The sequence below is a fragment of the Colletotrichum gloeosporioides genome (genome assembly GCF_011800055.1).
Source record: "Colletotrichum gloeosporioides strain Lc1 chromosome Unknown consensus_52, whole genome shotgun sequence".
Lineage (NCBI taxonomy): Eukaryota > Fungi > Ascomycota > Sordariomycetes > Glomerellales > Glomerellaceae > Colletotrichum > Colletotrichum gloeosporioides.
Window position 1 is genome coordinate 75,891 of NW_025544697.1, and position 24,722 is coordinate 100,612.

The 24,722-nt window shown below is 54.7% G+C and overlaps 9 protein-coding genes across 9 annotated transcripts; 6 read left to right on the forward strand and 3 right to left on the reverse strand.

Annotated features, from left to right (window-relative positions):
• Positions 1–2,625: 2,625 nt before the first annotated feature.
• Positions 2,626–3,885, forward strand: GCG54_00008356 (putative quinone oxidoreductase; the record flags this gene model as incomplete). The annotated part of the gene is made up of 2 exons (XM_045408323.1): positions 2,626–3,573; positions 3,631–3,885. 2 exons carry the CDS (start codon positions 2,626–2,628, stop codon positions 3,883–3,885), a joined length of 1,203 nt encoding a protein of 400 aa, XP_045263013.1.
• Positions 3,886–4,098: 213 nt separating this feature from the next.
• Positions 4,099–5,467, reverse strand: GCG54_00008357 (Bifunctional protein GAL10; the record flags this gene model as incomplete). Its single annotated transcript, XM_045408324.1, has 4 exons — positions 4,099–4,502; positions 4,552–5,002; positions 5,058–5,292; positions 5,439–5,467. The coding sequence occupies 4 exons, from the start codon at positions 5,465–5,467 to the stop codon at positions 4,099–4,101; spliced, it is 1,119 nt and encodes a 372-aa protein (XP_045263014.1).
• Positions 5,468–7,920: 2,453 nt separating this feature from the next.
• Positions 7,921–11,696, forward strand: GCG54_00008358 (uncharacterized protein; the record flags this gene model as incomplete). Its single annotated transcript, XM_045408325.1, has 2 exons — positions 7,921–8,365; positions 8,446–11,696. The coding sequence occupies 2 exons, from the start codon at positions 7,921–7,923 to the stop codon at positions 11,694–11,696; spliced, it is 3,696 nt and encodes a 1,231-aa protein (XP_045263015.1).
• A 253-nt stretch (positions 11,697–11,949) lies between these two features.
• On the forward strand, positions 11,950–14,227 carry GCG54_00008359 (ATP-dependent RNA helicase DBP4; the record flags this gene model as incomplete). Its single annotated transcript, XM_045408326.1, is given in 4 exon segments — positions 11,950–11,973; positions 12,020–12,748; positions 12,761–13,465; positions 13,523–14,227. 4 exon segments carry the CDS (start codon positions 11,950–11,952, stop codon positions 14,225–14,227), a joined length of 2,163 nt encoding a protein of 720 aa, XP_045263016.1.
• On the reverse strand, positions 11,996–14,473 carry GCG54_00008360 (ATP-dependent RNA helicase DBP4; the record flags this gene model as incomplete). The annotated part of the gene is made up of 2 exons (XM_045408327.1): positions 11,996–14,260; positions 14,339–14,473. 2 exons carry the CDS (start codon positions 14,471–14,473, stop codon positions 11,996–11,998), a joined length of 2,400 nt encoding a protein of 799 aa, XP_045263017.1.
• Positions 14,474–16,714: 2,241 nt separating this feature from the next.
• Positions 16,715–17,419, forward strand: GCG54_00008361 (putative sterigmatocystin biosynthesis peroxidase stcC; the record flags this gene model as incomplete). The annotated part of the gene is made up of 3 exons (XM_045408328.1): positions 16,715–16,783; positions 16,880–17,213; positions 17,274–17,419. 3 exons carry the CDS (start codon positions 16,715–16,717, stop codon positions 17,417–17,419), a joined length of 549 nt encoding a protein of 182 aa, XP_045263018.1.
• A 151-nt stretch (positions 17,420–17,570) lies between these two features.
• On the reverse strand, positions 17,571–19,092 carry GCG54_00008362 (uncharacterized protein; the record flags this gene model as incomplete). The annotated part of the gene is made up of 7 exons (XM_045408329.1): positions 17,571–17,958; positions 18,032–18,058; positions 18,130–18,198; positions 18,246–18,345; positions 18,417–18,557; positions 18,608–18,839; positions 18,907–19,092. The coding sequence occupies 7 exons, from the start codon at positions 19,090–19,092 to the stop codon at positions 17,571–17,573; spliced, it is 1,143 nt and encodes a 380-aa protein (XP_045263019.1).
• Positions 19,093–20,764: 1,672 nt separating this feature from the next.
• On the forward strand, positions 20,765–22,206 carry GCG54_00008363 (Tyrosinase-like protein orsC; the record flags this gene model as incomplete). Its single annotated transcript, XM_045408330.1, has 6 exons — positions 20,765–20,949; positions 21,013–21,178; positions 21,237–21,323; positions 21,383–21,561; positions 21,613–21,862; positions 21,925–22,206. The coding sequence occupies 6 exons, from the start codon at positions 20,765–20,767 to the stop codon at positions 22,204–22,206; spliced, it is 1,149 nt and encodes a 382-aa protein (XP_045263020.1).
• A 519-nt stretch (positions 22,207–22,725) lies between these two features.
• Positions 22,726–24,566, forward strand: GCG54_00008364 (FAD-linked oxidoreductase apf9; the record flags this gene model as incomplete). The annotated part of the gene is made up of 3 exons (XM_045408331.1): positions 22,726–23,195; positions 23,338–24,383; positions 24,421–24,566. The coding sequence occupies 3 exons, from the start codon at positions 22,726–22,728 to the stop codon at positions 24,564–24,566; spliced, it is 1,662 nt and encodes a 553-aa protein (XP_045263021.1).
• Between the last annotated feature and the right edge of the window lie 156 nt (positions 24,567–24,722).

A 24,722-nucleotide genomic window follows, 5' to 3' on the forward strand; every position in this document is an offset into this window, starting at 1 on the left:
TAACAGATACAACGGTCTTCAGCTTCAGGGAGCAGCAACTCGACAGGGGCATTAATGAGGCTGGGATTGCTTAAAGTCTCGAGGTCAGACGGTGCGCGACAGGGCAGCGGCCATGACGTCGTTTCTTCGGCTGTTCCGTCTTGTCGTGGGAATGTCTGTCTTCTCCAACTCGTGACTTTTTCTTTTCTTCTGGCGCTCCAGAAAGATGGCCGTTGCGCGCCCTTTTAACAGCCAGAAACCAGGAACATGCTGTCTTGCCAGGTGGAGAAATGATTGACCGCTAGAAGGGACGAGGAAGAGGAGAAAGAGGAGAAAGCGGGACGGGAGACGAACGCAAAAAAAAGTCAAGAAATAGCACAGAGGCAAACTCACTGCGACAGACCTTGAACGGCGCAGTCAAGTCCATCCCTCGTTTAAGCTTGTTGGGAGGTCGAGATGCCTTGGGATTGGGTGTTGCACCAGCAGGGGCATACGCGGACACTTCTTCTTTACCTGCAGATGCCTTGACAGCCGAAAAGGTGGGGGAGACAGACGCAGAGAAGCACCGAAGGAGGCCGTGGAAGCAGCATGGAAACCTCCGATTTGGCCTAGCCCAGGGCCAAGGCGTACTGAAGGCATACTTGACACTTGATGTATTCGATGAGTGACATTTCTTACTCTGCACTTCAAAGTACAACACAGGCCGGCCCAGAACACCCCAAAATGCTTCACAAAGTGGCTCCCAATCCACCTCGACCTCAGTCTGGCTAGCACATTAGAATTAAGAAGCCAGATTTCTGGGGTTCGACAGAAACGAGACCCGGGAACCGAGATATTTTTCGGGGTGCCGAAGTGAGCGGATGGGGGAAATATTGGGGAATATTGAAGAGAGGCTGGAACCGTGAACCTATGCCTGACACCCCTGACCCCTGACACAAGCCACTGGTGATTGGTTGAAACTCTTCTGCAGGACTGCAAACTGCGCTGTTGCTCCAATGTCTCCTGCCCTCCCTCCGTGCGCTGCGCCGGTCAACCTGCCAAACCATCGGTCCCGTCCGCCCTCTTGACATGGCCGACAACGGGACAGAGTGACAGACAACACCACTAAACCTCACCATCACCGCCACACGCTACACATTATCCCGCCAACCAAGCTCCCACGTTTATAAGGTGTAGGAGTGGCGGGCACAGGCCACACTGACCAAACCACACGCCTCACGTTCTGCCGTACCTGCAAAACGCGCAAGTCGAGGCGAAGTGCGCAGACGGGACATCCAATCGCGCACGGCACAGTAATTTACGGCGGAGGCCAAGACGGCTGAGCCTCAATTGCAGACGACACCCATTGCGACCCCCCCCGCCGATCTAAGTTAGGTAGTCTAAGGTTCTGATCAACCCGCGGGGATACCACCCTCAAAAGGTTACTCAGTCTCGACATCAGAGGAAAAGAACATAGCTTGGGAGGTCTTGCACTCACACCAGCTATCCTCCACCAACGGATAAGCACCCGGCCGAAATGTCGAAGAGAGATCTGCCCGCCAGCCCCGATTGACCCGCGCGCATTGATCCCGCTTCCATCTGAGTCTTGGCAGACCTGACTAGCCCCGACTCTATTTCGCGCGGCCCCCGAGGGAACATGCCGGCACCTTACTCAGCTGTCCTGGTGCGCTACGGGGAAAACGTCCGTGGCAGAATAGATAAATTGCTGATGTAGTATACTTCCAGCAGCCATGGCCGCGTGATATTTCTGGGGCAGAAACATGATGGGGTTGCGTTTTGCCATGGACCAGACGGGGGAAGTCGTAGCCGCCACGGCCATCGGTTCGTGCCAAGACGTGGTATGGCGACAGCATACCATCAGACTTGGATCGTCCCATGCATCAGCACGCGCTACTTCGCCATTACAGCCAGGGAATGAGTTTGATATTATCCCCCAGTGCCTATCGGGGGCGTTGGCGTTATCCACGGCTGCTTACACGCAAATAGGCCGACTTGATGCCTTTCACGTCTATATCACATTCACCAAGTACAACTCCTATTCATTGACTTAATCATCCTTCGAAATTTGCAGTCACTGAGCTCCCTTGGGAACTTCCCAATTTCAGAGTAAATCCGTTCCAGATCATATTCACCGAAATCGTCTCTCGAGCTGGAAATCGAGATGGCAAGCTTGTTCGGGGAGAGAATGTGTCCCTTTCACCAGCATTGCTTCTGATGTAGATAAACCAGTATCCGATTGAGATCGCACATCGACTCGGAGTCACAGTTTCCCTTCCCGAACACCCAACGTGATCTTAACATCACTAAGACGTTTGCCTCCCACACCCCGCGCAAACTACTACCGCTGCCACCCGCTCCGGCGCCGGCCCCAACGCCGAACACGACAACCCCACACCTGCGCGTCCCCTCCCGATCCCGCCATCCGACGTGCCGAACCCCTCACCCGACCCCGTCATCGGTGCCTGCTTACTAAACCTCTCCCATCATCGTCCCACCCCTCCGCGCGCGCCGCGGAATGGGAAGCCATTTCGCAAACACATTGCTCAGCAAAGACGGAAACCAGATCCCGCTTAATTGCACGCCATCCGACGTCCGGAGTTTAAAATAAAGAGGCTTCGCCCGGATTAAAGCTTAGCCACAACGTCAATGTCTCTCATCCCCTCCCCTCCGCGAACATTCCCCAAGCTCACAAGGTGCCTCCTCTCAGCATCGGCATCACACTCACCTCTCTCTAGACAACACCGTCCCCTTATTTCGCAACATCTCACCCGCAAACTCAACCCTTCACGCACCTTCACAACATCCCCCGCCCGCCTCATCGACCTCTCCCCCGCCCCGCACTTCACAATGGCCTCCACGCCCTCCGTCCCCAAAACAATGAACGGCATCCAAATCCCTCGCACCGGTGACGTCTCCGTCCTCACCCACGAAACGGCCCTCCCCGTGCCCACCCCCTCCGAGGGCCAGGTACTCGTCCGCAACGAGTACGCCGGCATAAACTACATCGACACCTACTTCCGCACCGGCCTCTACAAGGCGCCCCTGCCGCAGGTCCTCGGCCGCGAGGGCGCCGGCACCGTCGTCTCCGCCCACCCTTCCGTGTCTACCTTCGCCCCCGGCGACCGCGTCGTTTACATGGGCCCCTTCAGCTCCTACGCAACCTACTCCGCTGTACCCGCCTCCTCCCTCCTCCGCATCCCCGACGCGCTGGGCACCGACACCGCCGCCGCCGCGCTGCTGCAGGGCCTCACGGCGTGGACCTTCATCCGCGAGGCGGGCGTCGTGCAGAAGGGCGAGTGGGTCCTCGTGCACGCGGCGGCCGGCGGCGTCGGGCTGCAGCTCGTGCAGATGCTGCGCGCCGTCGGGGCCAAGGTCATCGGCACCACGAGCAGCGACGAGAAGTGCGCGCTGGCCAAGAAGAACGGCGCCGAGTGGATCGTCAACTCCAAGAGCCAGGACCTCGTCACGGAGGTGAAGAAGATTACTGACGGCCACGGCGTGGATGTCATCTTTGACGGTGTTGGCAAGGCGACGTTTGATAGCGACCTGGAGATGGCGGCGCGTAAGGGACGGCTGGTTATTTTTGGAAATGCTGTAAGTTGATTGGGAGAATTTGCTGGGAGCGAGTGTGGTTGCTGACAATTTTGATAGTCTGGCGCGGTGCCTCCTTTTGACATCCTTAAGCTGGGACCCAAGAACTTGAAGGTCATGCGCCCCGTAGTGAACAACTATGTTGCTACTAGAGAAGAGCTGGAGAAGTACAGCAGTGAGCTGTTTGAGATGATCACCTCAGGCAAAGTCGAGGTTGCCATCCACAAGGCCTACCCGCTCAAGGACGTCAAGCAGGCGCACACAGATCTCGAGAGCCGAAACACTACCGGCAAACTCCTGCTCAAGATTGATTGACTGGATGCGCAACTCTGAGTTTGTGCAAGCATAAATGAATAATGATGTGTTCAAACTTTTTTTTCCTCATTAGATTCTCTCTATGGCGAACGTAGTCTCATGGCTGTCGCTGGAATAGCACTAATTCTAACACCGTCTATGATGAGCGATATGAAAGGGCCAAGATCTATGCGAAGCGTGGCCGATGCTCCGATGCATGTTCATGTCTCCATTTTACGAGCTGGTGGGCTTGGCGTTGGCCAGCAACTCAGGGGGAGGGTCCTGGCGGTAACCCTTGGGGTTGTTGCTAACCCAGCGCCACAGGTCTTCGCAAGCCTTCTCCATCGTCAGCTCCGTCTTCCAGTTGAGCTCCTTGTTGGCCAGCGAGGGGTTGGCGGTAAGGTCCAGGACGTCACCCTGGCGTCTGGGGACGACGTCGTAGGGGAGGTCGCGGCCGACAACGGCGCTGAAGGCCTTGATCATCTCGAAGACGGTGCTGCCACGGCCGGAGCCCAAGTTCCAGGCCTTGACACCAGGCTTGTTCTCGCGGAGGTAGTTGAGGGCGACGAGGTGGCCCTTGGCCAGATCGACGACGTGGATGTAGTCGCGGATGGCGGTTCCGTCTCTTGAGGAGTAGTCTGCTTCGTGTTAGTGTCTTTGCAGCAGTGAAGATCCAGATGTACGCACCATCACCGAAGACGAGCAGCTTCTCGCGCTCGCCAGTGGCGACCTTGCCAAGCAGAGGCAGCAGGTTGTAGGGAACACCCTGAGGGTCCTCGCCCATGAGACCAGAGGGGTGAGCACCGCAGGGGTTGAAGTATCTGAGGAGAGCGCCGTTAAAGTGCTCAAAGGGCTTGCCGGCCTTCTGGAGCTTGTTGCGCTCGGCCTGGATGTGGTCGGTGATGACCTGCTCGACGAAGGCCTTGGTGTGGCCGTAGGTGTTCGTAGGGCCAATGGGGCAGTGCTCGGGAATGGGAATCATGTTGGGGAAGCGGGTAGCATCGCCGTAGACGGTCGCGGAGGAAGAGAAGACGATGTTGGGGACGTTGTTGTCGGTCATGGCCTGGAGGAGGGAAACAGTGCCGCCGACGTTGACGCGGTAGTACTCGAGGGGAATCTCGCCAGACTCGCCGACAGCCTAGCATGTGGCGTGAGTTGAGGGCTTCGAATGCGACATGATCAGAGCGACATACCTTGAGCGCAGCGAAGTGGATTACGCTGTCAATCTCGGGGTGCTTCTTGAAGACCTCGTCGAGACCAGCCTTGTCGGTGACGTCGACCTGGTAGAAGTGGGGGCGCTTGCCGGCAAGAAGCTCGATGCGGTCGACGGCGACCTTGGAGGAGTTGTACAAGCTGTCGACAATGACTACGTCGTAGCCATGCTCGAGCAGAGCAAGGGTAGTGAAAGAGCCAATGTAGCCGGTGCCACTGTCGAGATGCGCGATTAGCTTTCCGCCGCGTGGGTGCGAGTGATGCGCCGGGAATGCGACAGCGACCAGAAAGTGCCTCGTGGACGCCTCCCCCCACGCTGTCGCATTGCCTCAATGCGCCCGAGTCAAAGTCGTGGAGCTTACCCGGTAACCAAGACAGTTCCAATCGCCATTGTGAAGAAATTTGCTAGCGTCGATCGCAACTAGGTGCGGTCAGGGGATGAATTTGGAGTAAAGAAACGAAGGACAGGACAGCGCCGAGGTTGGTGCTTGCTGCTTGGTGCGGTCCGTCGGGGGGTATCAAGTAGGTTTTTGGTTGAAGGACGAAAAGACCAGTCTTCCCTCTGGAAAGCGAAGGAAGAGGATGGCGCGGCGTAATATAAATCTGGCGATGGAGGCTGCAGCGACGGTCACAATAACAAAAAACAACCGGGTCGTCTGTCTGTAACGTTCCGATAGGCAATGGGTGTGGGAGAGAAATTGGCTCGGCCTGACGACACCTTTGCGACTTTGGGGACTGACGCCGCCAACGGCCAATCTTCTGCGGCCAAATGAATTCGATGGCGGGGTCTCGCAGCGGGGGTGGCACCAATTTGCAGCGTTGTGGCTGGCTGCGGAGCCAGTAATTTCTTCTTAAGCCTCAAACGGCGCACTTGAAACTTGTAACGACCGGGGATGGCGGTGCCGTGGAGACTGATCTTCAGGATTGAGGACGCTCCGACAGGGTCCTGTCGTCTGCTGTCTGGTGCTTTCACGTGGGTTTGGCTGGAGATGGAGGAGCTGAGTTGGCCACCGACGAACCACTGCGGCAGACCAGGTGGTTCAGCTGAGGGATCGGACGACGCAGACAGAAGACATCGTGATGGTGTCGGGCGTCTTCAGTCTGGCAGGGTGCAGATACGCAGTACCTAAGGTAGCGGCCGAGGTTCCCGCAATGTTTGCTGCTGTCGCTGTGTGTTGCCGCGATGAGAGACAGAGCAGGGGTTGTTCGAGCATGCACCATACCAAGGTAAGGATAGGCGCCATTTGCCATTTCCCGCCGCTTGCTTTTTCAGAGGACCTGCAGGTTTGCCATGTTCTCCGGAACTTGGACCGAGATGACGGACAATAAGCCGGTTCCCGCGTCGACACGGATCATCAAAGTGAGCACCGTGGCCCAGTCGAGCGACTCTGCATCTGCATCTTCGACTCGCCCTGACTCAGCGTGCTGTAGGTGCTGTGTGCTCCTGACTATCAATGGCGACCTGACTGCTGCGCATCGTATTCTCGTCCTGCGCTTGCGCGAAATTCGTTAGCAGGATGCATATGTCGGCCATAATATTCGAAGGGACCGCGCCAGGATGGGCCGACAACAGCGAGGTGGGACGGCGGACATGGATTGAAACGGTGACGTAGGACTTCCAAGGCCTGGCCATTTGCGCGAGTTGACTTCCCTGCCAGCCTTAGGTAAGCCAACAGCTCAACTACTGCCGCCTCAGGCAACAAAGCAAATGTCTTGGCTCATCACGTGCAGTGGAGACGTCTTTGATCTTCGTCGATCTCCACCGTCCCAGCTTACCTAAGGTTTGAGGCTTATGTAAGGAACACAGGACCCCCCATGCCCGGCCACGAAGCTTAAGCGCGTGGGCGACGGACACGGTGCAGGGGTCCGTGCCTCACTCGCTCTCGAATTCGGTGGCGGGCAGCCGTCGCGAAAACATTCCAGGTGAAGCTGCAAGGTGAACTTCTCCAGCCGGGACAAAGACCCAACGACCCCTCGAGAAGCCCCTTACTGTTGCTCAATGCTGTCGCATCAGTCTCTTTCGCCGTCCGACAATTAATTGATCCCCAAAAAGCAACGCGACGGCGGCTGCATTCCTCCCTCGATCCGATCTGCCTCTGCCGCGGCGCGTGCGCGACTTGCCGGGGACCTGAGGACTGTCAACCTAAGCTGCCCGGAGGAAGTCAACCAGGAACGATGGTAGTTGCGACCAGGTACCACCGCTCTTACTCTCTTTGTTGACAACCGCCTCCCTCCCTTCCCGATCCGGCGGGTCGTCGCTCTGGAATAGCTTCACTTTTCCATTATTGCGTCTATTCAATCATCCCGAAAGCGGTTCCCTGCAGCAGCTTTCACAAAGACAACCTTCAACCTTTTCTCATCCCGCCTCCATCCCCACACCAGCTCTAACAGCTCTCACACCTTGCCTTGAGCTGTTCCTTTGGCTGTCGTCTCCCTTGTCGCTCAACATAGCACTCATGGACATCTGCGTCTAGCATTGTTGATGAGACAAGACCTTCGGACTGCAGCTGAGGCCATTATCCTGGCGGATACAATCAACCTCACCGCCGCGGCGCTGGTCCTTTGCGCCAGATAATAATGTGAGTTGCACCTTCCCGTCTTTCCCTTCTTGCCTCTCATCGTGGCTCTTTCTCATCGCGGTTTCCTTTTTTTTGAGGCGTTCTTTCCCCGAGTCGTTTTTTTCTTCTCATACGCCTTCTTTCTTCAACCTCACTTCATCTCTCAATCTCATTCATCCTCAATCCTTCTCACTCACCTCCACAGCCAGCCTCATCATATACCATAACATCAACAACCGCATCCTTCAATCACCAAATCAGATAGCATCCCACTCACATCTTCAAGATGCCGCCAAGGAGAAGACCCTCTCGGGCTGACGAGGACTCACCTCCTCTACGGACTGGCCCGGCCGTCACTCAGAACCTCCCTAGCATGCCCTCCAGGTTCGATACGTCTTATGGTTCCGCTCCCTCCACTATGCCGAGGAACAGTCGTCGCGGACAAGTTCGCAATATCCAGGTCGCTCTCGAGGACGCACTGAATGACGATGACGATAGTGATGATGGCGGCCCGCGTCGCGCGAGGCGACCATCCGTCCCACCGAGACCGAATCGCAGACAGCAGCCTGGGCCGGAGCAAGAGTCGGAGTCAGAATCGGAGCCAGAGCCGGAACCAGGACGCCAGTCGGAGCCGGACAATGAGCCAGATTTCGATCCTGGATTTGACGCAGCCTCAAATTCACCTGCTAGCAGACACAGCTCGCCGCCGCGACAGAGTCCGCCGAGACGAGGTAAGCCCAGCCACGTGGACATCCCTTTGTCCCTTGTTTGCATTGTACCAGTCTCAGATCTCTTACTAAGACAACGCCAGCCTCATCGGTCGACCCTGCTGAATTCCAGCCAGCTGCCCATCGCGGAGCTCGCGACCAGAGGATCTTGCCTACTTCAGCTCCCCTCAGAGGCCCTAGTCTTCCGCCGCCAGTCAGAGCTGGCTCGGAAGAACCACGCGGCAACAGCCCTCTTCGCAGATCACCTCGCAGGTCAAGTATTGTCCCACCTGAGACCGTAGGATCTGCCTTCCATCGCGCGATCGAGGAAGTACGCGATCGAGCTGGCTCGGAAGATCCGACAGCCACGCCCGAATCCAATCGAACATTTGGGCAAGAGAGCTCATTATTTGGCGACGCTACCATCGGATCCAGATCCCCGGGCTCCATTGACGATCGACCAATGCCTACCATTGAAGAAGAAGACTCTATTGTGGAAGCAGAAGATTATCGCGTGGCCGCTGCCATGAGCCCCTCCAGGCCGGTGTTACCACGGCCCAGAAACAACCCACCCATGCCTCCGACCTCATTCAACCAACAGGAACCCCCGCGCGAGCCGTCCCGGTCGCCACTCACAAGAGTCTCTGATGGACCAGCACCCGATTATCGGTCGCGTCCAAACCCCTTTGCTGCAGCACCTCCACTGCAACCTCCCCAGACTCCAAGACAGGGAAGCGTGCCGGGCCAAAGACGCTCAAGTCGTGCGTCGCCAGACCGGCAGGTTGCGTCTCAAAGTGTTCCAAGTTCTACTGCACCTACACCTGGAAGGACGACGCGGAGCCAAGCTAGGAACGCTGCCGCGGAAGAAGCACGGCGTACCGAATCTCGTCAGACATCAGAAGCACCTTCACCAAAGCCTGTTCGACAGAACCAGCCAGCGAAGATAGATGCCAGGTCACCGAGTCCTGCTCAGCAACAGCCAAGCAACTCAAGAAGGCAGAGTCCTGTCCAGCAAGAGCCCCGCAACGCAAGAACGCCGAGTCCTGCCCAACGGGAGGAACGCAACGGGAGAACACCAAGTCCCGTTCAACGAGACTCTCGCAACTCGAGAACACCGGAGCACCCCCAACAGGGACAAGGCCACGCAGGAACACCCCGACCCGCTCGACAATCACAACCAGTTGTGCATTCACCTCAAGCTTTTCAGCCAGCGCAGCCTCCAGCGATAAATCGACTAACGCGGCCTGGTAACTCGCATTTAGCTTTTCCGCATCCCCCTTCCCATTCACCGCCTCGTCCCAATCAAGAAATCCGTGTACCTGCCCTGCAAACTCGTGTCAACGCTCGAGTCGAGGCTGTTACGACCGAGCAACACGGTCTGTTTGGTAATGGAATGGCAGAGAGAGTGAGACAAGAGCAACAGCGTGATGTCGAGGAACAGCAAAAGCTTCGGCGCGAACGTGCAACGCGTCTTCAGACATGGCCCAAGATTTACGCTCCCATTTACACCTGGACCAACACTGCTCGTCCCGATAGGCCATCCCCGGTAGATGACGACGCAAGAGATCCATTGGACGATGAACAAGACGAATCGTCAAGGCAGATCCCCAGGAACCAGATGGGCTGGCACGCATGGATCATGTTCACATTGGCAGACGCTTTCGTGGAAGTCCTTAGCTTCCTCATGTCTCCTGAAGCTTGGCTCATCAAAGCAGTGCTGGCCGGCCTGGCGTCGTGTTTTCTTGCGTGGGCTTTCTACGCCGGAATCTCCTCATTTCCTGCTGGAGGTCTTGGTGGAATCCATTGGTATGGACTGTCCGACATTAGTCATAACTTGGGTCAGTTCGTGCCGCTATGGATGGCGGCACCATCCACCATTTTCAGTGACAGAGATACGAGGGAGCACTCTCGACAACAACGCGAGCACGATTACGCAATCAGAGATCTGACATTGGCCTCGGACCTTCAAAAACGTTCGATTGATAGACTCGAACAAATTGTGCCAAAGGTCGTCCATATGAGCCTTGACAAAGACGGGCGGCCCATCGTTGGACAAGGCTTCTGGTATGCCTTGCGTGACTTGATGAAAGCCGACAAGGAAGTTTTGACCTTGGGCAGAGGAAAGGGCGGCTATCATTTCATCTCTGACGAACACTGGCGAGCGATCAGAGATAAGCTCAAGAATGACCCCGATTACCAAAAGGCGACCAACCCCCCTGCTCCAGGCGTCTCAGCTTCCGACGTCGATAACATTTTCCAGACCAAGTTTTCCAAGTCTTGGGAGGGGTGGCTGCAGAGCAACAACGAGAAGGTGGCTAAGATTCTGGAGCCCGCCTTTGGCACCTCCATTCCGGATAAGATCGAGAAAGACCTCGACAAGAAGATCGAGAAGTATGTGAAGGATCTCTACAAGGACAAGGGGGCTACAGATATTGTGGTTACGCGGGATGAGTTTATTGGATACCTCAAGAACGAATTCCTCACCCATCGCCGCGAAGTCAAGGCCGAAGCCGAGGAGCTACAGAAGAATCTCGAGCAGTACATCGTCCAGACAGTCGACCTTGCAATGAGCAAGGCCCCTCCTTCCGGCGTCTCCCGAACAGAGATGATACACATTGTCGACGACATGATCCGCCAGGCGATCGCAAATGCCGGACTGGAGGCCCTTGCAAAGGGCACTATCGGAGCAAACTGGCACCATGAACTTAGCCGCCAGGTCAACTATCTCACAGTCGGTAGCGGTTCCATCGTCGACATCAAGCACACGTCGCCGAATTACAAGCCGGAGTTCGTCGGGCCGATAGGATCTCCCGCCTGGCTGAAGAGCACGAGACGAAGCCCCTGGGTCTTACAACCCGCCAAGACCCAAACGCGCTGGGACGATGACGGCGAATGCTGGTGCGGCCGACCAACTGTAAGCAAAAATGGGAAACACCTGGGCGTGTTCATCTCCTACTTGCTCAGTCATGAGATTGTCCCGCGGCACGTCGTCGTCGAGCACATTCTGCCCGGCGCCACCTTGAACCCCGACGCCCGGCCTCAGGACATCGAGATCTGGGCTTACATCTCAGAGATCAACATGCGCCAGCGCGTGGAGGACTTCTCGGCCAGTCATTTCCCCGAACCAGACACGGCATCACGCAAGAAGTGGTTGTCGGATGGTTGGGTCAAGATCGGCCAGTTTACATACGAGAGCAACGACACGATCAACGGAATCTACGTCCACCAGCTCAGCCCCGAATTGGTCAAGCTCGGAGCTTCGACAGATCACATCACCATTCGTGCGGTGAACAATTATGGCGCCGACCACACCTGTTTCTACAGGGTGCGTCTCTTTGGCGAGAGATTGGTTTAAATCTCAGGCGTTGGAACCCATCAGGTTTGGAGGCGCTTTTTAAGCGATAGAAGGAGGGAATTAGTGCGTTACATTACTCTTATTTTTGGCATTCTGGGATGACCGGATGGATGGAAGCTTTTTGGCGTTGGGGGTTGGTGATACCCCTGGACTCTACTTGGTCCTTTAGGCAGAGCATTTAATGATTGCGACACGTATCACTTCACACAGCCCATGTGACATTTGAGTAAAACGCTTTAATATTTCCCCTGAAATGACAATTACTTTTCCGTTCCGGGTATCTACGTCTAAAACGCACATTAATTCAACAAGCCCGCAGCCAGGGCCTCGAGATCCTCCAGCGTTTCAGGCTCGCGGTCGATCTCCAACACCTTTCCGCCCTTCTTCGCCCTCTTGGCCTTCTCCCTCTCCTCGTCCGAGTCGTCCTGGAACCACTTCTTGGTCTTCTTCTTGGGCCTCTCGTCCTCGGACTCCTCTCCGCCGCTCCTGTCCCCGGCAATCGGCAGCGACCGCAGCAGCGCCAAGGGATCCTCGCCGTCGCCCCCGTCCCCGCCGCCAACCCGCGGCCCCTCCGCCGCGCCGCCTTCCCGCTCCTCCTTCTCCGCGAGCTTGCGCTTGAGCCGCTTCTCCCGCCTCTTCTCCTTCGCGAGCTCCTTGTCGTCCAGGTCCGCCTCCTTGACGCGCGCGGTCTCGCTCTCGACGAACTTCTGGCGCAGCTCCTCCGCGGGGCCCTCCTGCTTGAAGTCGTCCTCGTTCTGCAGCTCGTAGATCTGGTGGGCGTTGCCGTCCTCGTCGAAGACGAGCTTCGTGCCGCGGCCCTTGAACTTGAGCATCTTCTTCTTGGACGAGAGCGCCTTCTCGCGCCGCTTCGAGTCGACGATGAACTGCTGATCGCCGTACGCGATGACCTTGGGCTTCGCCCCGGGTGCGTTGGCGGACTCGGCGTCGAGGGCGTCGTTGTTGAGCACGCGCTTGACGGAGAGGAAGTCGTCCTCGTCGTTGTCGTCGATTGCGGGCCCATCGACCTCGCCGTTCGCGACGAGCTTGGTGTAGTGGCCTGACAGGACGTCCTGGTTGGTGCGCTCGAACATGCGGTCGTACTTTGTGCGGACCTCCTGCTTCTTGGGCTTCTTGGGCGCGTCAGAGTCGGAGTTCTCTTCGTCGGAGGACATGCCGGCGCGCGGTGCGTTCTTGATCTTCTTGGCGTCCTCGCCCTTGCGCAGCTTGATCTGCGGCGCTCCGGGGAGACCGAGGCTGGCGGCGTAGGCGTCGAGGTCGAGCTCGTCGAACTTGAAGACTTCCTTGTCCTTCTGGAGATGCACGGAGCGGACGTAGCTGATGAAGGCCTTCTGGCCGAGGTACTTGAGGTCTGGGTTCTGGAAGCACATGCTCTGCAGCTGGTTCGTGATGCTCTTCTTCTTGCTCTCCTTGACGGTGATCTTGTTGACAGGCACCTTCTTGGCTTCGAGGCGCTTGAGCATTCCGGCCTCCTCGCTGGGGTCGAGGAAGAGCACGGCCTTGCCGTCGCGTTCGTAGCGGGCCGTGCGGCCGACGCGGTGGATGTAGGTGTCGGCGTCCTCGGGGCAGTCGACCTGGACGACCCAGTCGACGGCGGGGAAGTCGACGCCGCGGGCGACGACGTCGGTGGCGAAGAGGCAGGAGTGGTTCGCCTCGGCGAAGCGTTTCGTGATCTCCATGCGCTGCAGCTGCTTCTGCTTGCCGAGGAGGTGGAGGAGGGGGATACCGGGCTGCAGGTGTCTGAAGGACTCGTAGGCGAAGCGGACCTGCTTGCCTGAGGAGAAGAAGACGATGATCTTTGAGCGGAGGTTGGCCTTGATGAAGCCGTAGAGGGTGTCGAGCTTCTCGGGGAGCGGGGTGACGATGTAGTGCTGCTGCAGGTTCTTCGGGGTGGTCTCCTCGTGGACAGAGACGTACTCGGGGTCCTTGAGGGAGAGGCGGGCGAGGTCGGAAATCTTCTTGCTCTGAGTCGCGCTGAAGAGGAGGGTCTGGCGGGTCTGGGGCAGGTGCTCGACGAGGGCGTCGACGGCGGACTGGAAGCCCATGTCCATGATGCGGTCGGCCTCGTCGAGGACGAGGATCTGGAGGTTGTCGACGTCGAAGCCGGCGGTCTGGTCGAGGTGCTGCAGCATGCGGCCGGGCGTGCAGACGAGAATGTTCATCTTGGACAGACGCTCGGCTTCCTCCTTGAGACTCTTGCCGCCGATGACGAGGCCGGCGGAGAAGGCGTGGTTGCGGCCGACCTTGCGCAGGACGTCAAAGATTTGCGCGGCGAGCTCGCGGGTCGGGGAGATGATGAGGGCGCCGAGGCCGTCGTACTCGGTCCATCGCGCGCGGTAGAGCTTCTCGAGAACGGGTATAATGAAGGCGAGGGTCTTGCCGGAGCCGGTCTTTGCGGCGCCAAGGATGTCGTGGCCCTTGAGGGCGAGGGGCACGGCGCGGGACTGTATGTCGGTGAGGGTTTGGAAGTGGGATTTCTCGAGGCCTGTGGCGGTCGGTTCGCAGAGGGGTAGTTCGGAGAAGGAGGAGAATTCGCTCTTTGGGTCCTGTATCTCGGCGAGGAGGTGTCAGTCTCTGGGTTGCACGATTGAAGATCCAGGAGGGCGTGCATGGAGGAGACTTACAAAGTCGGCGACAGCCTTCTCGAGCTGCTCGATGCTCTGCAATTGCTGCTTCCGCTTTTCTACCCTTGTGTCCCTCTTCAGAGTCTTGGATCGCTTCGCGGGTCCCTTGGCGGGTGCCTTCGCGGGGGTCGCCATCTTGTCGTGTGGTGGTCGAACTCGCGGTGTTTTCGATGCAGAATTCCTTCGCCAAACTTCTCTGGAGGGCGGCTGGAAATTTTTTGGAGTCGGGATGCTGGGGTGGATGAAAAAAGTTCGGCATTCGGCGTCAGCGGTCGCCGTGTGTGGGGCGCCTGTCAGAGTGGCCAGCTGGATACAGCTGGCATCGCCAATTCGAACAAATTTCCTGCCACTAATCAGGGTGACTGATGTGATGAGATGGGATGTTGTTGCGATGAGAGTATGGTAATGCTTTGAAAGGAACAGACACATTGTCATTCTACTACATCGATAGCAGCTATTGCAGCATATCTAAGCAGATTGGTCGAATGGCCCACGACGTTTGCATACATGCATGCATTATTCCTGCATCAATCGCATAGCTCATCTAGGAACGACTCATTTACTGGTTTACGCTTTTAGCTAGGAAGTCCGTTGGGACAACAATATCCTGAGATAGACGTGATCAAATATTGGCTAGGCCCCTCTTCCGGCCCACTATCCCCGACAATGGGAAAAGTCTCGATAGGTTGTCCGGAAGCAAGTTGACGGGGCTGAAAATGGATTCCAGTCCTTTCAAGAACCTGAATCTGTTTATCAGGGCAGGAGATGGCTAGCATATGCAACTCTGTCCAGGTCAAAAAACCACAGGATCCGCAGAGAAGGATATGCTGTTGAGGGCCGGACTTTACTGTCATCGATTTCATATGACGAGCCTATGGGCGGGATTTTGAGGAACACCGCAGCAAAGAATCGGGTTGTCAGAAAGAATTGGCCGAGATGGCAAACATGCTTGGAGAGAATGCCATCAAAATACTGTCTAAGGGGGACTGGAGCCTGTTCAAGCCGGACGCGTTCATCCCGCCGAACAGGTGGCTGGACGGGCTAGGTACCGCCTGACAAGGCGTATATTGAGATGGTTGTCAAGGCCGAGACAGTTCCCGATGCAGTCGACTAGGCGGAAGGGGACCTGGAAGCAGCGGCAGCGAAGCCTTTGATGGTCATGAATATTTCCTCCACGCGAACCCACGTATTTAGACATTCAGCCATAGAGAAAAAGCACCAAATCTCAGAAATCTGCCACCGATGGTTAACAGCCACAACAGCCAGACCGTTGGGACTGAGGTCGTCTTGATCGCTTCGTCTCATGTGCGATGACTGATGCCGTAGATCGCGGGGTCCAACAGAGCCAAGGCGTCCTAGTCAACGGGATCTCGCATCTTGAGCAAGCTAGAGTCATGTCCGCGAGAGGATCAAAGAGACAGCTTTGTAGATCACGACTCGCAAGACGCTGACTACGCATCGGACCTCTTCCTATTGGCGTGCCTGACGCCTGTCTCGTCATTTCTGTTTCCCTGCCGTTGGGCCTAGCTCGGTCGAAGGCTCGCCTGGACCCTGATTACTGTCCGAGATGGGGGTTATTCAACCACGGACGCGTCCAATGGGATGAACTGGAAAGAAATGAAACGGGGTTCTTTGAGTGATTTGATTTCTTTAAGTGGCTGCCAAGCGCTAACACAACGCGAGAGCTCGGTTCCTGAGCGCTCCGGAAGGATAGCTCGCGTCGGGCAGGGGCGGCGCTAGGAAGGCAAGCCATTTGGCGCTTTTAGTGCCGAAGATCGACATTACAACTCGCCTTGTTGGAGAAGCAGCTTTCAACGGACTTCAAAAATACTCTGAGGAGGTCTAGTAAGAGGGGACAATAATACCGCGAGTCCATGGAATTTCTGTATTAAATCGTGGATGTATCTGCTTTCCACGATTAGCACTCATATCCATTTTTTATCTTACTCGTTTTCTATAACTTCATCCAAACTGTTCAGCCGTGTGAAGCCCTACATCAAAGCTTCATTCAACTACTTTATATCGCAAGCAATGCAACTTTCTTATCTCTTGGTCGCGGGAACCCTCCCGCTGGCCTATGGCGTTCCTTTATGTCTTTTTGGTTCAATTGGCTTTGACTGCCCGTCAAACTCGGGGTCCATATTGAGGAACTTGCCGTCCAAGTTAAAACCCAATCATTTCACCTGGACACCAGCTGGACCTGGGGATGGTGAGACTTCCCGGATCCAGCCTGCGAATCGTCACTAACTTGCCGACTTCTCAGTTCGTTCACCTTGTCCGATGTTGAATACGCTAGCGAACCACGGATTCCTTCCACACAATGGTAGGGATATTACATTAGACAAGATCAAGACAGCTTTTTCCGACGGGATAAATATGGGCGATGATGTTGCTATTGGAACATTTACTCCGGGACTGGCAACAAATCCGGACCCCAATGCAGACGTAAGCTAGACCTATGTGCCTACTTCCATATGATCATCAACCAGCACCGCAGTTGGAAGTGAAGTCAAGTGCCAAATTAACAACGCATGTTTACAGTACATCGATTTGGACATGCTAAACAAACACAATGTCATCGAACACGACGGAAGTATGTCTCGCCGCGACGAGTACTTCGATCCAACGAACCCATTTGACGCGGGAACATTCAACCAATTTCTTTCCTACTTTGGCAATGCCCAAACCTTCGACGTTACGTCAATATCCAACGCTCGTGCCCGCCACATTCAGCAGATGAGCCTGCTCAACCCGACGATGAATGTTACCGAGGCGAGGGAGGGGACATCGGCCGGAGAGTGTGCTTTCATGCTAGCTGTCTGGGGCAGCCCGGACAACCCAGTAGCCAAGAGGTCTTACTTTGAGTATTTCTTCCGTGAGTTAGACACACATACTAGAAGACGAAATGTATGATAAACTGACCAACTATGTCCAGGGAACGAGAGATTTCCAGTGGTGCTGGGCTGGTCCCCGACCAACACTGCGCTCACGATTTCGACACTTTTGCAAATTGCCCAGGACATAACTGACGCTAGTCCTGCCGGTGTTCCGTTGACCTTCACGCCAAAAGCGGCTTCTTGAACACAGCATTTTTAGATGCCGAATTAAATCGACTCGACATTTTTAGTGGGGTAGATCGTGGTGGGAAAAGCACATGGCATTTGACGTTTTTCCATACATAACTGCGTCACCGAATCTAAGCTGAATCCCTATTGTCCTGCTCTCTGATTCATCAGCGTCTGACTGTGATCTCTGTTGTGCATACGATGCCCTTCGCATTGGCTTCTCTCAATATGGTCTCTTCGCTTGTTGATCGGTCGGATTTGGGCTTCCCGAACATGATGCTCGCGGTTCGAGTTGGACCGCCTTTGATCATCGCTTGATGCGTATCATCAATCCCTGCTAACGCTCTGTCTTGAAGCTCAAACTCTGGGGAGTCTTGGCTTGTTTGTTCCATGTACCCACGACGCCGCATCGTCGAGTTGAGCCTGTTTGTGGGGTAGCGGTTTTCGTAAAGATTCGCTTTGTATCTATCGGTCGACGAAATCTTCAGGGCGCGGCCCAATAACGGTTTCAGAGAGGGTGCGCAAGCCGCAATGATGGCGAGGCAGAACTGGACGCTGCAAAAGTACTGTAATTAGCCCATGTGTAAAGCGCCGATGAGCATGCCTCCATGACTCCAGAAATACTCACAATCCCCAGAACTGAACGCTGTTCTTGCTGCATGAATGTTTGAGTCAGATTATTTGCTGCCGAAGGCTTCCAACTGCAAGCATGCATGGAAAACGTACAAAGTTCCGTCCTTTTCTCCGCCATAAGCAATCTGAAAGACTGCAGTTATAACACCAACTCCCACAGCGCTAGTTTGTGAGCAGAGAATTCTCCAAGTGACTAGTCTCGAACTTACCAATAACCGAGACTCAGAATGCCAATCAAATAGATTCGAGTTCGTCGCTTCATCTGCAGTGTCCAAATTACGGGGATGGGCAGGACAGCAAAGCAAACGTCTGTGAACATGCAAGATGCTGCGTTTTGATTGTTGGTAATGGGCAATCATGAAGATCGCACGGGGACTTACAGGTATAAAATAGACCAGAAGAGATAAAAAGCTTGATGTCATAACATTCGGGCTCGAGACTCTTGTCCCAGTACCCGGCCAGGGGCTTGCAGTAGAGGGCAATAGTGACCCAGGCAAAAATTCCACATAGCACGACAAATACTGTGTTTTGGATTAGTGGTTAATCCAAATGTTGATGTCGAAGGTTTTACCGATCAAGGCCCACAGTGAGCGTGAATACCATCGACTCCGGCTGAATCTCAGGAGGGATAATGCGATGGATATTTTGAGCAAGCTGCGACCGGCAACACCCGATATGTTGGAAAGGTAGAAGCTCAGTTGCATGATCTCAGTCACGTTGGCCTCGGACAGAGTGTCCTGGTGCTTTCCCATCCCGCGGATACCTTGCATGATCAGGAGAAACATACCGACAGTGGCGAGAATCTACGCCATCAGCACTAGTCGGCACAGAAAAACGTAGATAAGCAATGAAGACGCCTGAGATACTCACAACAGAAGCAACCAAAACATAATCATCTCGGCCGATGGTCTTGGCCAGAAACGCCCGCGTGTAAAGTCGAAGGCTGGCAAATATCGCAGCAATGATGTATAGAGAGCCCGTTACTCCAAGAATCCATTCTGTGTTACTTTCTCGTGCTCTATCCGGATCAATCGAATGCTTGGGATTAGTCGACATGACAACTGACTTTTCGCGGGTAGAAGTGTTAAGTTGAAAAGAGACGCAGAGTTTGAGACGACTACCAAAACAACTACCCAAAAATTGGGCCGATGGCCACTGAGTAAAAGGGGTTTGAGAACCAGCAGAAGAGATACTACATTTTGTGCGTGACCGCGCAAATCGAACCACAAGCCAGCTTCTGGGATCTGGAATAGTTGGAATGCCTCCCACCAGCCCGAGGCGAACATCATACGTGCCTTCCGAAAAGAGCAAAGGCACGAAATCTAGGCCTCGATCTTCTCCACTGGCGCAAAAGGTCGGCTGTCTCTCTCCGGCAATGCCTCGAGCCTGCAGTATGGCTTACATACCTCTGACATCTTAGAAAGCTCCAAGGCCTTCGTTCTAAGTTGCTGGTTGGCGAAATGACGTTTGCTCCTTGAAACCTCGAGAGTCCGGATCTGTTGGTGTCAACGAGACCTCAAAGGAAGGGTTCCGAGTGGCGAAGGAATACACCATTGTGGGCATCTCATTTGCCATGATTGCAAGGTTGTTTGTGAGCCTGGTCTTTGAACCAACAGCCAAGAGCGAAGAACCAGGTTTGGCATTGCCCGCATCCGATCGCTCCGAAATCAAAGAGGTTGTTGCGGTTGAACCTCTCGATTGGAGTGCTAAATCACTTCTACAACATATCTAAGGAGACCAAGTCTTGAAAGGCTTACACCTTAAGTGCTTACGACGTTGTCACCTTGACTATCTATTTGGTTGAAAGAAGCATACTATGTCGACTCACGTCCCGCAACCTAATCTGCTCCACATCCGGCGACTTTGGATGGATATACGAATCTACCCACCGTTTAATCTATAAAAATGGGCTTATCTGATCATTCTTGCTGCGTTGGTGCTACCCGTCAACCTCAACCTGTGATATCGTGCAAATACTTCGCCACAGCTCCAACAGACTTGGACTTCGGCGAAAGTCAAAAGAGGTCGCGCCGAAATGTGGATCAAACCCCGGGCCAGATTGAGTGTCGTGGGGCGTAGCATCCTGGGCCGAGCATGGCTTTTGCTCGAAATAGCAGGTCGTCCGACCCCCGGTTGGCCACCCGGACCCGCGCCCGCATCTCCAACATTCGGGGCGGATATGCGGCACAACGGCGACAACGAAGTCGAAGACGTTGAAAAACGGCAAAGATCGAGAGAAAACTAGGACTTGCCTGCATCAATTGCCGTCTGACAATTGTCTGCGGGTCATCATAGACATCGCTGTATCTCTAGGTCGTTGCTAGTGCTTACCAACGATGTGACCCTGTTCGTGCCTTTCCCAGGTTCTGGATTTATCCATGCCATTTGACCATATCGCTTCTGCAAGACTGACTCCACGCGAGCCAACCAACATCTTGTCCAACATGCAGGCAAGGTCAGGGTTTAGAAATTTTCGTGGAATCCACGAGCCCGCCGACATCCGCAACCGGCTTGGTTGCCATTTTGGCACAAGTCAAATGAATCGTGAAAGTCGGGCGAACCCGTCCCGCCTGGGGAGGGCTGAAAATGACCGACGCAGATGAGATAAATATAAGCTGCAGCGTCCCAGCCAACGACGAGCCGAGTTCTATTCGTTAGCTCGCTGGCTCATTCCCTTCACCGAACAAGTTAAGCCGCCACGTTTGGTCTCAACTTTCACTGCCTCGAGATGCGTTTCGCCAATTTTCTTGCCATCTTGGGTCTTTGCGCCAGCCCAGCCCTGGCCATTGATGGCGACGAATTGTCAGACATCCAGGCCCAAGCCATCGAGGCTCTTCAAGCTGCCGAAAGCGACGGCACCCTCGGAAAGAGGGGTGGATGCAATTTGTTCAACGCACGTGTCCGGAAAGACTGGTAAGTGACCCTAGAAGTCGGACGTGTTTGAATCCACGCATCCCTAACGGCGCTCTTCATCAGGAATGCCTTGTCCGGCTCAGAAAGGAAAGCATACACGAGCGCTGTGAACTGTCTTCTGAGAAAGCCATCCAAGCTTCAAGCTTCAGGATTTGCACCCGGTGCGAGGAACCGTTATGACGACTTTGTTGGCGTTCATATTAATCAGACCTTGAGCATTCATGGAACTGTGAGTAGCTTGCCATCTAGACGAGGCCATGTCGCATCAGCTAATCTGGTTACCGCAGGGCAACTTTCTCACATGGCACCGATACTTCACCTGGGCCTACGAGAACGCGTTGAGGGAAGAGTGCGGCTACGAAGGATACCAGCCTGTGAGTCGCCATTTGTTCCAAAGCAAAGAAAAGATGCCAGAATATTGACCGTGTCTTAGTATTGGAACTGGCTGTCATACCGCGATGACCCCTCAAAGGCACCGATGTTCGACGGGAGCGAGACCAGTATGAGCGGCAATGGTGTCTTCAAGGCCCATAACGGTAGCACTTCTGGCGGTGGAGTTTACATTCCCTCGGGCGATGGTGGCGGCTGTGTTACCAAGGGACCATTCGCGAAGTAGGTCCATTCATCCAACGACTGGCAGCCACACAGTTGACAAGGCTTTAGCATGACAGTTCACCTCGGACCTGTTGGGCCCGGAATTGATGGCCTCGCCGTCAACCCCGGTGGCCCACTCGCTTACAACCCTCGATGCCTTTCCCGAGACATTAGCGCCTGGACATCTCAGCACTGGATGACTCCGGAGAACGTTTTGAACCTTACCGTTGGCGCCGCTGCGGCAAACGTCAGAACATTCCAGGATGAGCTTCAGGGTCGCTTTGGAGACGGTTTTCTCGGAACGCACACCTCGGGACACGTATGTCAAGCTCTCTTGTGACCAGCCCAAGTTGAAAATAGTGGAAACTAACCGCCTTTCAGATGATTGTTAATGGCGAGGCATCTGACCTTTATTCGTCCACCAATGACCCGACCTTCTTCCTTCACCACGCCATGGTGGATCGTGTTTACTGGCTTTGGCAGGCTCTGCATCTGACCGAAGCGTTCAACATCGCGGGTACCATCACAATCCTCAACAACCCCCCGAGCCGTGATGCCCGACTCGATGATCTTGTGATCCAAGAACCCAACGCGCCCAACCGGCCTATCAGTGATCTGCTCAACACAATCGGAGGAAGTCCTTTTTGTTACATCTATCTTTAATATAGACGGGACGTCATAGCTATGATTTCACCATAACTCTATTAATTGATAATACAATTATTCAGATCAAAGTCATTTCACTGAAACTGCCATTGAATGATATGAAATGTGTCTTCAGCGCAACGCATAAATTCTGCGCTGACTTGCTTGCTTGTCCAACTCCTGAAGCTAGCTGAGCGCCGTTGATGCAGTATGCTGTTGGCTTTGAACGCGCGTAACCACGTAGTATTAATATTTAACCAGGAAATCGATCCCTTTATTGACCATTCTCCGCCTACCAAATTGAAGAGGCAGTGGAAGCTATGCATTGATGGCCCTGATTCGTAATGGTACCCACTGCACTTATACGCGTGTAAGGCCATTTCGGCCTCAGCCTAGCACAACAGCAATCCGGTTCCGTGCACTTGTTAGTCCCACCTACTATCTCATGGAATTTGACATGTTGTTGATAAAAAGGATGATTTTTCCTCGGCATGATCTTGCTGAGGTCAATCGAGAAGGCATCTTACATTTTACATCATGTTAGTCAAACACCTTCTTACGACCATCTTCCTGCTGGGCGCCGTCTCAGCAGACTCCTTTTGCAAAACCACCCCATTCGATGCGACATGGCCAACGACTGAGGATTGGAATGCACTGAACCAATCCCTTACCGGGGCGCTTATCAAGACTCGACCGGCTGCATCGTCCTGCTACGAGGGGAATCCGTTCGCCTCAACTTTGTCTTGCGAAGCAGTTGATGACGGCTGGTCCTCGAGCAGCTTCCATGCACAACAGCCAGAGTCGATAGACTATCCTTTTTGGGCCAATAGCTCTTGCGTTCCTCCCAGTGACTACGGGTATAAAAGTCAAGGATGCACTCTGGGAGGTTTGCCTGGGTTCATCGTTAACGCCACGAGTGCCGATCAAGTTGCAACTGCTATGAGATGGGCTAGCGGCCGCAACATTCGGATCATTGCTAAGGGAACTGGACATGATCTCAATGGAAGGTATGAAGTTGTCCCACGACATTCGGATCGATAGACCTAGCAGCTGACCAGGAATTAGATCTAGCGGTGCCTAAGCGTTATCGATCTGGACCCATCAATTTCGACACATCGAATTCAACCCTCAATGGCCTGTTCCTCTAAGCAACGACACGGAGAATGCGGTGATACTTGGCAGCGGTAACAACTGGGGGACTATTCTCCAGGCTGCTTCTCTTCTTGGCAGGACTCTCGTTAGTGGTCAAGTCAAGACAGTAGGCCTGGGTGGCTTCATTGGCGGGGGTGGCCACGGCCCTCTTTCGAGCCACTATGGTCTGGCAGCCGATCAAGTCCTCCAAGCCACCGTGGTGACATCTTCGGGTAACATTCTCGTCGCCAACGAAGCTCAGAACCAGGACTTGCTGTGGGCGATCCGAGGTGGTGGACCGGGGGTTTACGGAGTCGTTGTCGAGTATGTCTTGCGCACTCATCCGATACCTGAAAACGTGGTCCAGTCTACATTCTCCCTGTCGCTGCCCCAAAACAGCACAACGCAAGCTCTCGCCGCATCTTGGGACGCATTCGCGACTTTCACAAGCTCACTACCCGACCTCTTGGACGTAGGCATTGCAGGGTTTGGGACAGCAACGACGGTGCTGGGCTCTCGGGTGTCTGCTGGCGACTGTAGCAAGGGTATCGGGGCATCTTTCACCTTCTTCGGCTTCAACACTACCGCAAGCACTCTAGTTTCTACTTTGGAACCATTGAAGGCACGCGTATTGGCAAGTGGAACAAGTCAGGGCCTGTCCGTGACCATCTCAACCCCGACGGTTTTCGATTCATACATGGCTTTCGTCAACAGCCTCAACAATCCATCGGAGCCCGTGGCACAGATCAGTTTGATCTCTAGCCGTCTCCTCGGTCGCAAAGAGCTGACTGAGATTCCTCCTGATACCCTGCGCTCTCATCTACAGAGCATTGCCACCTCGCAGATACAAGGAAGCGCTTCATCCCTCATCTTCGGGCTCCAAGGAGGCCCTGGGCCGAACCGGGTTGAGAAAAAGATGCGTGGAGCTGTGACGCCAGCTTGGAGGGCAGCGTACATCCACCTCATCAGCACTGGGGCGTACGTCAACATCACAGACTCCACACCCCAGGATGCTTTGGCGACCGCAGCTGCATGGACTGAAGAGAATAAGGAGGCTGTCTGGCGTAAGTGGGCGCCTGGATCTGGACACCAATTTCAAAGAGGACTTTTTCGGTTGGAACTACGAGCGTCTATTCGATATCAAGCAGAAGTACGACCCCAGTGCTAGTCTGTTCGTTCTTTCGGGCCCCGGAAGCCACTTGTGGAACTACAGTCTGGATTCTGGCAGACTATGTCGTACGTCGTAGATTGCTGGGGCATCCGCATAGGGCCTTTCACTGTGGCTGGAAGCTGCGAGCCGGCTGATCATTTTGAGGGTATTAGTCCATGCGAACATGGATAATGCAGATTAGTGTACTTCTTCGCAACCAAGAATGCCCAAGCTTAAGATGGACGCAGCATGA